At 36.2% G+C, this 19354-nt stretch overlaps 1 protein-coding gene across 1 annotated transcript in view; it reads left to right on the plus strand.

Moving 5' to 3' along the window:
* stau2 (staufen double-stranded RNA binding protein 2) overlaps nt 1-19354 on the plus strand; it is a 101985-nt gene that overhangs the window by 15872 nt on the left and 66759 nt on the right. Inside the window, exons 6-7 of the mRNA XM_004081251.5 lie at nt 11215-11374; nt 15763-15870. Coding sequence (XP_004081299.3) covers nt 11215-11374; nt 15763-15870 — 268 coding nt within the window. The remainder of the gene's footprint in view (nt 1-11214; nt 11375-15762; nt 15871-19354) is intronic.

Here is a 19354-nt window from a genome sequence, read left to right on the forward strand (position 1 = left end):
GATGTTGGTGCTGGACTTTTCTAATTTGACTTTTTGATGAGAGTGCTTACAGATTGATCTGATATACTGGCGCTGGATGAAAGTTGTACTAGTTTAGGGTTCCAAGATCTCTTTAAGCAGCAATCAACATACCATGCTATGTAATATTCAGCACCCCCCCCCCCCCCCCCCCACACACACACACACAGATCATTGCCAGCCAAGGCTGCATGCATTATTCACAGATATAGCAAGGGCTTTTGTGATGGCGTCAGCTGATGGAATTTTTGGCATTTCTTTTGCAATTGAAATTTGTTCCCGCATCTACAGGGTTCTTTGTTCTAAACTTCCAGAGTTAATGTTTTTTTTTTCTATATTTAGAAGGGTTTTTTCTTTTTATTGACTCCAAAAACGTAACATCCCAAAATTGAACGTTTTGAAGTTATAAAAATTGATTACATTTGACAGGCACAAATAATTTCTCCATGAGAATTATTAACTTATAAAAATATTTGGGTGTATTAACACCTACTTTATTTGGTTCGGTTAAAACAGATCAGTCTGTTTTCCATGGTTGTCTGGACCAAGTGTGAAACTCAATAATAGTTGTTTAGGTAAAGTTGAGTTACTATACATGCATAATCCGTCACATTTAACATTTTCACACAGCTGGTAAAAGGCTTGATAGAATGAAAGAAAATGTGTTAGAGATGGTTGCAAAGCAGCGATTGTTGCTCTTAGAAAGAGACAAGAGGCAAAACTTTTAGAAGAGCTGAAGATCTTGAGGTTCTACTTTGGATTGACGAAAATGGACATAAGAGGAACTCATGTAAGATGCCATGGAGATGAATGCAGGAACACATTTTAAAAAATCCATCGGTAAAAGGAGGTTAGAGCTGCAAGGAATGAAGCCTATATGAAGACCAAAGAGGAGGTCTATCGATGAGGTTAACTAGGACATGTGGGTGGTTGGTGCAAGTGAGGAGGACACTGCGGATAGGGTTAGATGGAGGCAGATTATTCGCAGTGGAAACCCTCATGCCACATTCACACTGGTTATGTGTGAAAACAGGGCGTTCTTGAAAGTTTCACGAATGAGAATCCTGCCTGTAGTGTTCACACTGGACAAGCACCAGACCACCACGGAGCAGGAGGGAAGAGCTTCTTCTTTTCAATTTCTACTGTTCACTAGTGCATGTCCTCCACCTACAGTGGGAAGAGGCTTGATGTGAAAGGTCAAAGCGGTGCAAATCGTGTGAATCTTGCACCAGGGTTACTTTCACAGATCTATTCTGCTATGTGAAAGACTTCGTGTTATATACGGTAATTCCAGACGGGGAGAAAAAGCGCAATTATTAATTTCTCCTTCATGATCACCTTTCGACAGGTTATTACTTACGTGAAAGGGCCCTGGCCACGTGCCACTACTACCACTCTGAGTCCATGATTGGTCAAAGTTTAGCTGTGTGAAGTTCAAGCAGTTGAAAGTTCAGCTGGTTGAACGTTCAGTTGGTTGAACGTTGAGTGTGCGTTCAGTGAACGCCCAGTTTGTACGTAGAGCCCAAGAACGGACTTGGACACGAAGGTTTTGAACACAGAAGACTGACACACGGGTTTATGGGCATTTACATAGACTTTTCTTGAAAGTGATTGCTTGAATGCGAGTCAACGCAGCCAGTGTGAATGTAGCTTTAGTGAATTGTCAAAAGGCAAAACAGGAGCCAAATTTGCCATCGTGATGACTCTAACCAAAAGATACTGTGTCCTTTTGGAGAAAGAAATAAACATGTTTTTGGGAGTTTAGCATTGCTAATGTTTTTTATTGTTGACATGAAACTATCTTTTGTGTCTCATTGAACACTATCAAAAGATTACGAAAAAGCCTTACATTTAAATCAGTATTTTATGTTTTTGCAGTGTTTATAAAGGGATGGATGCGAGAGGGTTAAAATAACCAAAGGTTTTTCATGGGTTTCCATTTCAGCAGCTGCAAAAATAATTGTTAATGAGAACTTCAAAATATAATTTAATCTAAAACCACAACTCTATTGTCATATTGATCTCCTTTCTTGAAGTTTTTGTCTTGAGGTTTGGAAATTCATACAAAACTTGAACACAATCCCCAATACCAAACAGTTTGTTATTTAATCTTAGTGTTTACTTGTCTGCAGGGGCTGCTTTCTTATTTTCTCACACCACCATGTAGTTTCTACATGAGCAATCGCGTGAGGCTGAATGAAGGAGAGCAATCAATGATGGACACACAGAATGAAGTATGAAAGTTTGGAGGGAGAGAAAACAAAAAAAGTTTGGCAGGAGCTTGGAAGAAAGTGCAGCTGGTGGAGGACTGAACCCATCCAAGTTTTTGTATGTTTTTTTCTCCCCCACATCTCTTGTCACCCTCCTGCTCCCAATTTAGTCCCATTCCCTTTATAAGGCTTCCTTTGTGTGTGCAACAACTATTTATGTTTGCATGTGTGGCCATTAGAAGTCTTGGTGGTCAAGCTCATTGATGCTGGATGACTATTGATGTATATATATGATGGATATATGATGAATATATATTTATATTACCCGATTTTCCAAGCTGGGATCAATAAAGTATCTTTATCTTATCTTATCTTATAGGCCAATACGCTCCCTCTGTCATCTGCAACTTTTTGTCTTTATGGGATTGGTCCACTTTTCTCTGTTGCTTTTTGCTGAAGCGGGGTCCATATGTGTTATTTTAAACAGAGAAGTAAATAATTTTATCTTAAAAAGCCCTTTATTGTTAGAGTAAATTAAATAATGAACCTGTTTATTTATTGTCATTAAAAATGTACGACTGAAACATGAGTTAGGAAATAAACAGTGGATATTGGACCATTATAAAATCCTCCTCTACATGGGATCCACTTCTTTTATTTATTTTGGAGAGCTATGTATGTCTGTTAAAGACACATTTTAAAACTTCCTGTTACTTTCAAAAACTCATACTGCCAAAATATAAACAAAAAACCCACCTGTCTCCTTTTTGTGAACATTGTACTAGATCCAATGATAGTTGTGCTAGCTTTGCTAATATTAGAGCAAGTGTATCAGCAAAATAAACAATGTGTTCTTGCTGTTCTCTGTACTCTGTGTTAAAGAAACTTCCATTCTAAAATAAAGGACATTGAATTAATCTGTTTTAACTACAGGTATTTGGGGCTCATGTTATTAGGCACAATAACAATGTAAGAAGTTTGTACCAAATTGAGCTCTATGTCAGAAAGTGCCTTTGTTTTCGTTGAGTCTTGAACAGTCATTGGACGTTTAGAAAATTTAGACCATACAGTTAAGTCTCTGACAATCAACATTTCTACAAGATCTCAGCATTTATAGCCTTATTGACTGTTATAAGGACCTGGCATTGGTCGAGCACATTCCTATCTCGTAATTAGGTCTGGGCGACATGGCCTGAAAATAAAATCTCTGATTTCATATTTTTTTATTCGATTTCCGAATTTCTTCTTTTTTCCTGACCCCCCCCCCCCCCCCCCCCCCCCCCCCCACACACACACACACACACACTTAAGGAAAGCAATAAGTACAAATGGCAGACAACCACCAGTCTGTTTTAAACATCAGGCTGTCCAAACAATTTTTTGAGGAAATGGTGGAGCTGGCATTGGAAGATATACGTTGTATATCATTTTATTTGTTTTAATGCTGCTAAAAGATTATATTGAACTAAACCAAAGTGGTGTACATTGTTTGATGGATGATTGTTTGTGTGAACGACAAAAAATTTACTCTGCCAGTTACTGGCATGTACAGTTTCTAGCTCCTCCCAATAGCATGGTCAAGATTTAGTCAGTTTAGTCAACGTTAATGGACATTTTTGGCAGACAACATAATTGTGTCTCGATTTATATAAGTGGAGCTCTATCCCCCTGTATTTATTGCCATTTATGTGCTCTAAAGACAATGTAGAGAAAAAACTGGACGTGCCAGAGGAGATGTAATGCAAGCCTTATGCTGACAAGGCCAGTCTGACACAGTCTGTTTCCAGTATTGGCCTGATCCTGCTTTCATGTCCGTCAGGCCTTAAAAATAGCAGCTCCTTTAATTTGGAGGAGGTTTTGAAAAATTATTCAAATATTTTTGCTATATTACGCTTGAGATGGCTAAATTTAAAACAGAAAACTTAATTACACCCTAAAAAACTGTGACCAATTATGACCCAGTCCTCTATCTTTAGAGGTAGAGCAGGTTGTCCAACAACCGAAAGGTTGATGGATCAATCCCCGCCCTCCCCAGCCAGCTGTCGCCCCCAAGCAGCCCCCCCCCCAGGGGATGGGCCAAAATGCGGAGATTTACCCATTGTGGGATAAATAAAAGTACATTAAAAATAAATATATATATATGCCAGTTATTTTGTGACTGGATATTTTTAGAAAAACAAATGTTTACAGTTAATTGTCAAGGTTCTACATCTCCACCCTCCGTGTTCTCTACAGGTTTTCTATTAATAAGAAAATGTTTTATATATTCATGTTGTTTGGAAGTAAACTTACATCAGAACAATATTTTTCTTTTGGGGGGGGGCAAAAAGTTGTACCATATGTGAGAAGAGAAAATGATTAGTGTATTTTTTTTCCTGCCCAGGCATTTAGAAAGGAAATAGTTTTCCACGCTGCTGAAGAAAATAGCTTCCAGCTGAAATGTCACCCTTTCATTTAAAGTGATAATTGCAATTGCAAAACTCTCATTTCCCTTTGGGACCTTGTATGAGGTTGAATACAGATTTTTTTTTGTGGATGTGTCTATCTTCTTGCACACGCATGCATGCCTTTGAATGATTAAGATGAAAAGGTAACCTTTAATAACAAAGCCCACATGAAAACAAGTATGCCTGGAAAATGTTGCCTTCATAGTGAAATCCATTACTCACTTCTAAACTTTGATGAGTTATCATTTGATTAAGTTCTGGTGTGAGCTGCTGTTCTTTTTTTTTTTGGTGAGTGGTGACTAATACATACTACTCACATCCTCACACACATGCTGTCTTGTTGTTTTTTTTTCTTACGACTTTCTCTTTGAGCTGTCTTGGTTTCCTCTGTTGGTTTATTCTCAATCAATGCATCAAAATTATTGTATATTAAATTTAATGCCATGGTCCGGGTAAATACTCGAGTCTGATTGGCTGCTGGGTGTGGATTAAAATGTGATAATTCACAGTGATAATGCACGCTAAAAAATAAGTTGCGGACACGTAGAATAAATGTTCTATATCACTGCGCTGGCTTCTTTAAAACAAACTTTTGTTTCATCATCTGGACAAAAACAAGCGGTAAGAGGTGAACTTTCTCTCTGAACTGATGCTTTATTTAACCTATCGTGACCATCAGCATTTATTTCACTTTCCTTTGCTGCTGAAGTCAAGGTCGGTGCCGGCTCAGCAGGCAAAGCGGTGTATTGCCATGTTACCTTGACAACGCGCTGCACCTCGTAACAAATAGTCCGCTTTTTGTGGAAAAAAGCAGCCTAAACTGAACAAATATCAAGAATAAAGGACTAAAATCTGGTTGAATATTTATTTCTTTTGTAAATGACCATGGCAGAAGCTGGATAATGCATTAACACACTTAGCAGAAGGATGCGAAGGACTATTGCATCCGCGAAGTGCGTTAATTTCTGATAATGCACACTTCGTCGGCCATTAACCCTTACATGTTCAACAGAAGCAAAGAAAACCCTGTTCATTTTTATACCAGTTACATATTTTTCCCCCCTTTTTCCTCTTTTTTTTGGTTTGGATTTTTTTTGAAGTGCATGTGTTCTGTTCTGTGTTCTTGGCTTACTTACTTGTGTGTGTAAGCCGCTACTTTCCCACGTTGTGGAGTTGGGCCTCCCATGTCCCTGTTTCTGTTGTCTATTTCTTGCCTACACCATTCCTCCTCTCCTTCAATTTCTTCGCCCCCCCCCCCCCCCACACACACACACACACGCACCTGTACTCAGCCCTGCAGCCCCAGCTGCCCCCATCTACGTGTATGGTTGTTGGCTGGAGCCCATGTTGCACTTGGCATATCCTCTGAGACCCCGGAGCCACACTTGATGTGCAAGGGCCAGGCAGGCCCCCGCCCAGGAAAGGCTCCAGTGGCAAGGAGCTGAGTGCAGACGCTGTGGTCTGAAAAAAGACTTACTGACGTTCACAGAGTAATACGTGGCCTTATTTTTGGTTCAGGAAGCATTGTTTTAGAAAGAAAAATATAAAGATACGAGATAAGAGATAGAATATATTTTAAAAACAAGTCATATTGCAGTATCACCTTTTGGCAAGTAAGTGTAGATATCACAAATTAAAAAAATGCCTTTTTTTTCCTCAAACAAAGGGTTTATTTAATAAATCTTCCACTCCACTCCCTAACTATGAAAAACTATATAGTGCGGGACTATATAGTTCCTTGGAATTTAAAAGCAATTCGGACACCATGCTCACTACTTTTTTTTTTTTAAACGGCAAATATGATGTCATGAATTTCATGAAGGGAAAATCTAATTGATATAAGCATTTTATGACAAATATTTATGCATCTACTGTGTTCTGAAAATGAAAACGTTGATATTTTATTTCAAAAATAAATTTCAACACATTTTTTCTGCATAAATTGTTCAAACCCAATGCATTGTGGTCTATACTTGCCAATCTAGTGAGCATCGATGCACACTGGTTTTTCACAGAGGCTTCTGGGAAATTTCTAGGGCACTCGATTTTGGAATTGTAGATTTGGACCGGATTTCTTTATCACTTCCCAAAACAAAGTGGGAAAACGATCTTTCTATTGCTGACAACACTGAATTCTGGGCTTAAATATGTAAAAACATCTATACTGTGACAAAAAACACTAACTTACAATTAATACAATACAAAACCCTCCATAGAATTCACTACACAAGAGAGAAAATGTCAAGAATGGGATTTGATTCAGAGATATGCCCATTTTGCACTCAAAATACCCCGGACACATATATTCATGCAACTTGGGACTGCACACCCGTTACAGAATTTTGGGAGGAAATTACCCAAACCTTATCTAACTTCTTGGCCTGCCCCATTCCTTTATCACCCTCACTGTGTCTTTTAGGAGACCTATCAGAATTATAACATTTGAATATTGACCCGTCTAAGATAAAATTAATTCTTGTAGCAATAACAATTGCTAAAAAATCAATCTTCATGAGGTGGAAATCAAAGAACACCATATACCTGTCGTTATGGAAACATTTATGTCTTGAATACATTTCTTTAGCCAGTTTATTACCTTCTCCCCATGACACGACCAAACCACTATCTGTATGGTCTGCTTTCATTGAGTTCCTAAACGGACATTAAATTTCATCTGAGAATCAAATATGTGACTATCTTGGCCTCTATGGGGTGTTGTGTCCCCGCCTTTATTTCTCAATAATGCCCTTTTCACTCCATTTGCAGGCGTCTGATGGTTATGGGTAATTACTCTCAAGGTTGTTTGTTTGTTTGTTTGTTTTATCTATTTATTTATTTATGAAATAATAACAAGTTGATTATTTATAGTGTGGGTTTCAGGATAGATACCGCCATCGATTTTTCCAGTATCAAGAATATAATGAATGCATAGTTATATATGTCTTTCCTTTCTATCTATATGATTCTCTGATAATGTATCCCTAAATATGTATAGTTAACAGAATGTATGACAGTTAGTTCAAGCTTGTGGATGGAATTCTCTCTCGTTGTCCTTACATCACACACACACGCACACACACCATCCCACCCTCTCACACACACACACTTACACACACACACACACACACCTTTCCTTTTTTATTTTTTTATCTCCGGCCTTTATGTGTTAGTATTGGTAGTTGTCTGTGTTTGTCAGATCTGTTTTTTCCAGTGTTTGTTAACGCGCTATATGGTGCACGTTGTAGGTAGTAGTGTAGAAATTCGGACAAAGCCTTGGTTTAAACGACTTACTTAGGGATAGTGAGTTGAATTGTTTCTTTTAAAAATGTTTCAGAATATCTTTACTACCGTACTGTGGAGATCAGTTTACCGTTGTGTTTAACAAAAATTGAGTGGATTTTTTACCACTATCCAATGAGTTATAAATCAACCATTTCTTATGTTGATAAAGACTCGTATTTATCCAGGTGTCGTTGCGTTGAAGTTGAATCATGGCTTTTGGACTTAAAATTGTCTTTCTTGATACAATTTACCACCTATCTTATCCACCATTGTTGGCTTCAACCTTTTCTTTTTGTGTGAACTCGTTTAACCCTTTAACCCTACTGGAGCTGAATAACACATGCTCTTCAAACTAGCATAACTCTTCAATTGTTTATGCAATTAAAGTTATTCCAACAGATTCTGAAGTTACTTTTCTTCAAATCTGAATCAGCTGGGTTATGTGATTGCATAAAAACGTTACTACTATGAAGTGTGGCAGAATCTGTTGGAGTTGTGTAAACGATCTCAACAGTTAGGGTAATTCAAAGAACGTTAACACCAGAGCTAAAACTCCTGTTCAAGGGTAAAATTCTTGATGTTTTTCTTGCATCATGTTGTTTTCTGTTCTTTGATAAGTTCCACAGAATAGCTGACAAAGGTAAATGTCGACCATGTTGAAATTTTAAACCCTGTCACTATTATTTAATAAAGTAACCTCTTTAAATGGGACACTGGATTAGCTGCCTGCGAACTATAATTACAGTTGTCTACAGATAACAAAACCAATTCAACCTGTTGCTAGCTGTTGTTAAAGAAAACATTTTTGTTTTTAAAGCAGTTTACCTGCATGTTGGCAAAAAGACTCAACCTGTAGTTGTAATCATACAATTGTCAAAAGATTCTAACTGCACTGAGGCTTTACTTAACAGATACTCAAAATATATTAGATTAAATTTGGATTAAATGTTGTAGTTTGCTGAGCATTCTGAAGGTTGGTAAAAAGTCCCGGTTCCAGTCCCGTTCTGAGCTAATGGGATGGGAGGTCTTAGATTCATCTGGTTCCCAGGCTATCCAGTAGATGGATTAGTGTGCAGTTATGTTCTCTCACTGAGTGAAGGCGGTAATGGATTGGTTACATTTGGAACTAACATTCACGCTCCTCAGAATGAATTATGGTAACTGTAGTCAAATGCTGTTTTCAAGTCCCTTTTTCTCTACAACATCTGATGCATTTTGTTTTCAAATAAAATAAAACATATAAGATATAGATGTTTGTAGGCTCTTAAAAAGCGCTCATTATATTAGATTTACCGTTTTCTAAATTGATCCTTCAAACTCCAAGAAACATCACATAGTTATAACTTGACCATGATAAGAAATGTTAAAACCAGACACATTTTCACAAATGTTCATTTCTGTTTTGCTGGTGTGAATGAAGTTAACTCTGTATTACTCCAGGTTTTCTAATAGCTAGTGCCAAACATGAAAACTAAATACTTTTTTAAGAAAAAGACTCCATGATGAGACACATTTCTATAAATCTTAGTGAGTGCTCCTCTCTTATGTGGACTTCCTGTGGAGGCTGAATGCCTTTGTGAATGTGTATTGACAGAGATCAAAGCCGACAGGGTGACCGATATTAAAAACTTTGGATTTCTGGCTTTTCTTATTAGTTTTCCCACTGTTGCTCTTGCGTTTTCTGAGTCAGGCAGACATTCTCAGCCCTTCTCATACTGACCCACGGGGGAGGTATCGCACATGCAGACCTCTAAATCTACTGGGTGACAGTTTAGTCCCACTCTGTCACGGCCCAATGAAAGCGAGTATAATCTATGTTTGAAGCAAAAAGAAAGAGGACAAAATATATGTTCCTGTGCTTTGTTGTGCATCCCTGAACGTGGATTCAATAGCAAAACATTACTCAAGTAGTTTCTCAACAGTCTATTGTGTAGTAATTGACCCAGATGAAGTGGTGGGCCTTTCATTTGAGAGCGGTGTAAACTAAGGGAATTTATAACTTGGCTCATAATGTTAGCTCCTCTTCTATCTGTGTTTTTTTTAATGTTTTTAAATCTGATAAAAATGGTGAGTTCAAGGTAAAATTTCTAAAATAGTCATCATTTGGTTGACATTTTAGAACTTTTCTTTTTCTTTTTCTACCAAAAATGTTAAAATAATTTGACTTTGAAATGCCATAGTTTGATAGCAGCATGTAGTTATTTTAAATTGGGATTATTTCTAAGTCAAAATGAACTTTGGTGTTTATTGCAACACACTTGAAAAGAATGTATCTGCAGTGGGGTGTGCATCTTTGTCCATATTGTTTTGCACTTTAAGCCACATTCCTTTTTCCATTTGCAGCTTCAGGAGTTCTGCAGCTATCTTTCGCACAAATTCTCCCACTTAAAATCCGTTTTTTCATTTGTAACTATCACTAACCCCTTTTCCAGGAGTTTCCTTCATAGAAAATGCAGTTTTTACCAGAAACCTCAGCAGTATATGCAACTCTAAAGTGGTGGCTTCATAAACTTAACAAAAGGACTGGCCTTACAACTAATGACTGATGCTCACTCAAAGCTTTGGTCATAGAGTTAAGTAGTTAAACTTTTATGTAATATTCTACTATAATACTTTTGTATAAAAATCAAGGATTAATTTTAGAATATAAATATTTTCACTCATTTTTTGTCATATTTAAACCTACGTCTAACAAATAAAGAAATCCGAAATGTATCCAAAGTTATCAACTTAATTATACAAAAATATGTAACGGATTTATACGCATTGATTTCGTATATGCAATAAAGATAATTGTTTTTTAATCTTGTGAACTAATAAAAATACAAAATTACTAAATGCATAAAATGCAAAACTTGCTTATCATACCTATGTAGTGGTGAGAGAGCTGTGAAGCAGTTTTTGCGAGGCAAATCAGTTTTTTAAAGTTGTGTTAAAGCAAGCAGAGCTTTACTTCCCAGCAGCCCTGCTTTAAGGATGAACATTGGAAACCACCCACTCCTGGACTGTCTTTGGTATAAAGTCATTTAAGTCATTTGGTTTTATGTATCTATTTATTTTTGCTGCTATCAGCTTCAGTGTCTTCTCTGAAAGATCAACGTTCAGTGAACTAGAGCCCGGTGCATCCAACTGATCATCTTCACCCGATGCTGGTTGTTGATTGAAGCGAATCAATAGTTCATTGGAACATTTAATTGTTTAAAGTACTTCTTTGTCATTATCTTTATACGCAGTCTCTATTGTTTTGTTTGTTACAGGTACCATTATCCCATTCCTAAGATCTTCTACGTTCAGCTCTCTGTGGGAAGTCATGAGTTTATTGGTGAGGGTCGGACCCGGCAAGCAGCAAGACATAACGCTGCCATGAAAGCCCTTCAAGCCTTGCGCAACGAACCCATCCCTGAACGGCCACCACAGGTAAACACAAACACAGAGGCTTTCAGTCCCACAGAGCACCAGCTAAGGTATAACATGGACATATTTACTTCATTGCACTTCACATCCATAAAAACTTCAAACAAGGTCTGTCTCACCCTGGTAAACCAGCTTGTGAAAGTTGCATTCTACTTACATTTTTGTTGCTACTCAGAGTTGTACTATTACAAATTGATTTAATACTGTATTATGCTTACATGTGTTTTGGATTAATTTTGTAGGTTTGCTACATGAGCTGCAATAAAAGTGTCAAAGAGAACTCTAAAACTAGAACCGCATACCTAATTTCTATTTTGTGTAGGTATGCATTGCTCCCAGTGCTCCAGCAACTCTGTTCGCTCCCTCAGAGTTTCTTTTGACCTCCTGTTTTTGTCCTTTTCCCTTCATTTTTTCTTTTATACTGAACAGGCAGCTGTTAAATTTTGATACAGCAAAAGGTTGATACGTGTTCTTTTCCCTAATTTAAGGGGAAATTTTAAAAACTTTTCCCACATAGGTCCAAAAATTGTTAAAAATGAAGACGACAGTCTTTTCAGCTCATTTTAACCAACCATTTTCTTGACATAATTAAATTCCAATGTATAAAGTCTTGACTTCATTTAATAATCCATTTTATTTATTAGCAGACCTATAGCCCAAAATAAAATAAAGAAATGTATTTTACAAGAGCTTTTTTTAAGCAAAGAGAATTTTTGTTTTTCTTGTCCTGAAGCTTCTTGTGTTGGACAGATTTTACTGTTAGATAGATAGATAGATGACTTTATTAATCCCACAATGGGGAAATTTCATTTCTGTGGCAGCAACACGACATTCAGAAATAATCTATATAATATAACATCAATAAAGGACTTCACAAATGACATTTATATTAGATAATTAAAAATATTACTAAAATTATTATGAAAAATTATTATCAAAAATGAGATTCTTATTAAAGAAAGAAATAAATATTAAATATTAAATAAATACAGCTGCAAAAGTGTAAAAAACATGCGGTCTGCAAAACATGTAAACTGTAAAAAAACATTACAAATTTTTTCAATTTGTAATGTACAATTATGTACAATAATGTACATAATTAATGTACAATTTACAATGGGGTTTTGTAGCTTTGCACACACGAGGTGTTTATTTGTATAAACCCCTTTTAGTATTTGAGACTAAACATGATTTAAATTATATTTGTGGGATAGTAGAGATTGAGGACAAAAAATAGGACGTAATAATAACTAAAGAATAATAAGTAAGAGTAAACATCGCAATATTTTAAAGAAACAAACATTTTTATACATTTACAGTAAATACTAACAGAGTTTATGATGCAAAGTTAAAAGAATTTGCAATTTTGAAAATGCATCAATATCTTTTTTATTTCAAGTCATTTTTTTTATTTCACACAAGTCAAGCATTAAACAGCACAACCATTGTAGGTACTATACTGATTTAACATTTTAGTAATGCTTTATACAGATTCATTATAAACCTAAAAATACCAACAAAATACTAAAAAACGATGTCTGAGATTTTCTTATTTACGGTATTTAGGGTATTTTTGAACTATTCTTGCCTAAAAAGATGGGCTTCTCAGCCGTGCATCATTGTCGCCTAGCAACATGACTGAGGGCATAACACATCAGACTGCATGAAAGTTTTTGATTGGCTGGTAAATACCACCCATTAGGTTCTACTAAAGGTCCAGTTGAGATTCCAAACAAATTCATGTTTTAATTCATCACCATGTTATCTATAGAAGTCAGTCTGATTTTGATAAAAACAAGATTTTGACTTCAAATTTATCATTGTGTTCTTTTCCTTACCACAGTAACAAAACAAATAGTCTTTTCCCCAACATCATATGTTTGGACATGCTCATACTGACCCGATAACTTAAGTTTACTGAATATATAAGTTATTATTTCCCATCCCAAATCAAACGACTCTTTGTCCTCAGTGCCTGGCATCCTTAATGGTTATTTAAGACGCTTCAGCTCTTCTCATTTGCCTGCCTTGCTGTCTTGTGGCGTCGCTCACTATAAATGAACTCTTTGTTTGCTCTTGCTTCTGAGCTTTGATTTACAAATTGAGATGCATTGTGTCTGCACTGTAAGCTTGTGATTCTGTCTCAGCACGAGTGTATTTGTGCGTGTGTTCCGATGTGTATGGGAACAAACTCCGCTTAGAGGTTTTTATTTTCACCATGCGCTGTCAAATCTTTCTTTTTAAATTAGACTACTAGTAAATGAGTGGTGCTGTAATTAGATTGTGTATACACAAGACAGACAACATTGAAACCCAAGGCTTTACAAAAGTCTATATATTTGACTGGAAACCAGGCAATTAAGGTTAAATTCAGAAAGGACTGAGCAACCTTTCCAGAGGATTTAGAGGTTGCTGATGCCTTGAAATATACCACTCAATGTTCACCAAGTTTTGTTCTTCATAATAAACAAGTAAATTGTAAGATTTTCTGCTGGAAAAATTTGATACAAAGTTGTTTGGGTAAATGAAAGTAAAGTTTTTATTTTCTAGCACAGCTTTTTTACATTGAATCTTCCCACATGGAGCCATTTTTGTCTGTGCTTTTTGCTTTTTCTGTAAAATTTCACCCTATGAGCATGATACTGGTCTTTACCTTCTTCTTTAGAGTAACTACCTTTTATATATCTAGTTTCATTCAAAAACCAGTTTAGGGTAGCTTTTCTCCAAAATCTTACCACCAAAACAGGAGCAATTGTCATGTACCATCCTCGAAAGGATGAAGGTCTTTAGTTCTAGTATGTCTTCTATTACTTTTTGGAAATAAGTAACAAATATATTTTTCCAAAAGTTTTGAAATTGTTTTGAACTCACGATTCGCATCACACATGCTTGCAAGTAATTGCAACTGTCTTCAAAATACAGTTGCAATATTATTAAATAAAAATTTAATAATAGGAACTTAATAGATGAGAGCTACATTTTGCCATTTTGGCTCTTGTATCAGCTATAACCAAATACAGAATTATAACTTACTATTCAAATGGATTTAACAGATACAAGACTGATACATCCTACGTTTGAGGGAGTTTTTAGCCCTGAATTTGCACCCAGAGGCTTATAGTTTGACTCTATGACGATGATAGACTGTTGTTTTGAAAATGGCTTCGATTGTATAAGATCCTAGGATCACCTGACCAATTCTCATTCTTTATTTTTTAACACTAACAGTTAGTAAGATGTCATTTTTTAGGGGTGATTTTGCCCTTTTTAAAATAAAAATAAAAAGTTTTAATGTTAACTTTTTCTGTAATACAGAAAAGATTCACACAACAGCGTGATGTTGCATAGCAAAGAATGAAAATATTACAACATAATTGTCTAAAAGGTTTCCTTAGAATTTTCTGTCATACATTCATATCTTTTATCAGATTAGGCTATGAGTCTGTGTCAAAAAATACTGCCTCCTTTGAAAACAGATCAATGCCGTTGTTCAGCTTTAATCATGGGTTGTATTAGATTACACAGAGACGTAGTAAAGGTGTCGGCGCCGTGTCATGGGGGTAACCCAGAGCTATTCAGATTATAACACAAAACCACTAGATTAAGATAAGAAATTAGTAATGCTGTAGAAATCAAGGAGCAAATAATCAAAACTTGTTGGTTTTGTCACATAATCCTTTTGGATATGTGAATAATATTATTATTGTCAGTACTAATTACTATGTACATTTTCCATCTATATTTACAGTTAAAGGTTGCATAAAATGGCATTCTGGTGGGTTCCATTGTTGCTGTAACTCTTGATACCATTTAGCCTACATTTTAACTGTCTTTCCCGTTAACTATGGAGTCTGAATTAAAAGTCCAACTATCAGTCAGCACTGCAATGTTTTGTCTTAGTACTCCAAAAATGCAGATTAATTTAAAAGTGGAAAATTTATTTTTCTGTTGACTGGAATTAAGAGATTTTTTATTACTGGCGGTCGACCTCTAATCATAAGATTGCAGGTTCAATTCCCACCTTGCCTTCCCATATGTTGAAACGTCCTTGGGCAAGACACTAAACCCCACTTTGTCTCTGGTGGACGGTTGGTGCCAGGGTTCAACAGCAGAATGTGATTGTGTGTTTGAATGGGTGAATGGAACTGTGACTGTAAAGTGCTTTGTGCCTTTGAGGAAGGTAGAAAGGCCTATACAAGTATACGTCATTTATCATTTTACTAGATTTCTTATGTAAGAAACACATACTTTCTATTAACACCAAAGGAAAAAAAACTTTTCTTAAATCCTCAAACACATACATCTCAGTAGACATTACTATTAAGGTCAAATAAGCAATTTATTTTTATTTTTTTGTATAATAAACAATTTGTAATGGATTTTTTTTCCAGAGCCCAGAAGAAAAATTGGAGGCAGAAGAAGGAACCGATGCGAGTAAATCAGAGATCAGCTTAGTCTATGAGATCGCCCTTAAAAGGAACTTGTCTGTCAATTTTGAGGTAAGAACACAAGAGAGCTGTGAAGTGACGCAAAAAATGTTACTATGTCAATCTATTCAATGTTATTGTTACTGGTGCTGGTACAAGTTATTGTTGTGGAATAAGTCATTCAAGAAGCGATGACTAACAAGGAAAACGCATGTGGTAAATTTAAAATCCTATCATGGAGCACCGATAGTATTTTTAGATTTACATTATTTGTTTAGACTTCAAAGCTATTTCTGATGGGAGGAATGTTAAATTCAAATACTCAGTGGGCCAACATAAAGTTGAAAAAGTTGGTGTATTTTTATCCAGAACTTTCCATTGTATTTAATGTTTCCCACTGGCCAACAACAGACACGTGTTAAAAAAAGAGATGTCTGTTGCAGCAAAAAAAAAAAGTGCAAAGAGGAAAGATTGTACTGAAGCTGCACAGTAGCTGAGACTTGAAACTAGAGCTGACAAAGCTTAAAGGACAGTTTGTACAGAAAACTACATTAGGAAATCAAACACAAGGAAATGTGTTTCTCAACCCTTTAACATCGGAGCTTGAGCTCCAGTGTTGACATTGTTTCGACTATTGTAACTCTTAATTTTCTACACAATTAACATAATTGCAACAAATCCTGAAGCGGAGAAAACTTCATAGTAGTGAAGTGTCAGTCAATGTAAATTGGCTGGTTCTGTTTTGTATAAAAGCGGGTTTGCGCTGTTAGGCAATACTCTAAGTTCATAATGTGTTGCATATTGGTGCAAAGCTGATATGAAAAGCCTCTTTTCTCAGCATCAGAATCAGCTGAATCACGTTGATTGTGTAAAAGATCTAAGAGTTACAATATGTCAAAGAGCGTGAGTTATTTAGCTGGTGTTAAAGGGTTAAATTATGCTGCAGTATTAGTTCTTCTTTCTCTAAACGTCAGTCATATTGGAATAAGTTTCTAATACTACATTTCCAAACACATTTTTAATCAGGTTTGCATGGTGAATATCTGTCTTTAAATTAGATTTAGGAATGAGTATTTTCAAAGAGACACAAAAGACTGATGCATCAAGTTGTTGCATATACAACAGAGTAGTTTGAGCTGAACTTGAACTGATTTCTGAACAATAATCCTCTTTATATGGTTAAAAGCTCTGATACAAACTGAGCAAGTTATGAGACCTGGTTGGCCATAAAATGGGTTTCGGCCTGCTTGACAACCGGAATCCTGGTGTGTTTCTCTGATGGTGAAAAAACAGATGGACTACAGGAGTAATGTAGACAAACAAAAAAGCCTTAATAAGGAATCCAAGGAAGAGCGTGTTAAGAATGTTAAAAAAAATGTCTCTTAGGCAGATGTGATGCATGAAAAGGTGCAGCAAGTCATCACTAAATAAAGAACAATATCCAAGCTGGTTTCTTGTTCCTCCTCCAAATGAAGGTGTAGGTTCTTTGATCGCTCAGTGCCTACTGGAAATTACTAATCTGAATATGCCCCAAATCTCTGTAATACACTTGAATTTGTTTATGAAGGAGGGGAATGGAAAAAGCGCTGACTCGGTTTATTTTCTAAACAGACGCTCTGAGCCACCATAGTGTTTCATTTATTATAAAGCAGACAAAAAGCTAACAAAATATGAACTTCACTGGATGACTTTAGCTCAGAAGTTCCTTCAGCTGAACATTCTTAGACAAGAATTATTAAAATTCAGCCGTACCCCAAAGGCAGCTCTTGAACTTACTTTAAATGAAGAATATTCAAGAGTTTAGTTATTTTGCTCTATGAAGCCTCAATCATCAGTTTATATTCTGAATTAGTAAAGCTTTGGAATATTAATATGTACAGCTGTACACTTTTTTTCTGTCAAAGCAATCTGTTTGTTGTGTTCTGTTTAAACTGGGGTCAGCTCCAAGTGACCATTAGAAGTACTGCAGTTGTGCACAGAACCTTTTTTAACTGTTCTATTTTTCACAAAACCTTTTAAAATGTCTTTTTCAATTCAATTCAATTTTTCAATTCAATTTTATTTGTATAGCCCAAAATCACGACAACAGTCGTCTCGATGGGCTTCGAAGTAAAACATGAAATCAAAAGGATCACGAATACAAAGAGTTCAATAGAAAAATACTAAAATGAACTAACAAACTGACTAAGCTATACTGGCATCCCTGCCCTTAGACCCCCCTTCGCGGTAAGGAAAAACTCCCAACTGAAAAACATTTTCATTCCTGCTTTTCCGACTATTCAAACTACTGAGGGTAACTTTTCAAAAATACAGTAATGTATCCCACTGTGTCCTCATATAACCATTTTTTTTCTATTATTCTTGGCTCCTAATGTTTTTCAGTTGACTCCTCTAATATTCGTTTTCCCATCTACCGCCCTTCGTCTTCTCAACAAGGTACCAAAAACAAGAGATGGTCCGTTTACACCTCCCTTCCTCCACAGAGTTTGTTCCCTCCACCTCCACCATTCCTAAAGATCACACATGGGTCACTTTGATATAGATACATTGGAAATAGACAGCAGAAGTTGAGAAGAAAGGAACTAGAAACATGCTTGGAAGTGAAGTATTCCCACTGTGTTGACTTTACTTGTTGATAAGAGTTTACACAACATTGGAAAAGGTATGTGGAAAGCTGCCCAGTCCTCCCTTTTACACCCCTTTCCCTTTCTTTGTTCAAAAACAGATTTGTTCAGTAGAGCATGGCACTGCTATTCTTCCTGGAACTCCAATTAATAACACCAGCCAGCTAAATCTGTGTTGATGTGATTAATTATCTGTCATGTCTTTGTCACTGTCAGCAGTTACACCTTTCATTTCCAGTGCCTCGGATTTGGAAGCCGGGATAGTGTTTTTTTAAAGCAGACCACAGCCGCAGACCAAACAGTCTCCCTTCTGCTCAGTGTCAGCCTGGAAGCAGCTGTTCATCGCTGTGGTCTGATGAGCAGTAAATCAAAACTTTCCCCATGTTTCTCTCACATTCCTTTTTCTTTTTTTTTTAATCTATTAACATCTCTGTCGTCTGTTAGTATTTTAGTCAATTTTGCAGATTATTTCTGCCATTCCTGTGACAACAGTTTTATGATCCAAAAACAAGGGGAAATAATTAAAATAAATCTGATAATGACTAGATTTTTCTTGACACAATAAACCATGCATCATTCAAGATCAGAATATCCAAAGATAACTGGATATTACTTTTCCCAATTCCTTATTTTATTCTAACCTTATGTGTTAAGCGTAAAGTACATCATAAACCAGATGTACTATAGGATGTCACAAGTGACATCCATAATAAATTTAGAGCCGATCTGTGGATTTGTAACCAGCAGATCGCTAGTTGATCTTAGGTAAGGTCAAAAATCACATGCTTATTTGGCTGTGGAGAAAAAAAGTGTTTGGTAGTGGTAGCTCACGACTTGAGTCAGTTACTATTCAGGAGGCAATAATTTGATTATGAAACTATTATAATTAATCCTGAATGTATGCATTTTAAAGAAATGCTTTCTCTTCACTA

The sequence above is a fragment of the Oryzias latipes genome, chromosome 20, assembly GCF_053564925.1.
Source record: "Oryzias latipes strain Hd-rR chromosome 20, Olatipes_Hd-rR_3.1".
In the NCBI taxonomy this organism is placed as follows: Eukaryota; Metazoa; Chordata; class Actinopteri; order Beloniformes; family Adrianichthyidae; genus Oryzias; species Oryzias latipes.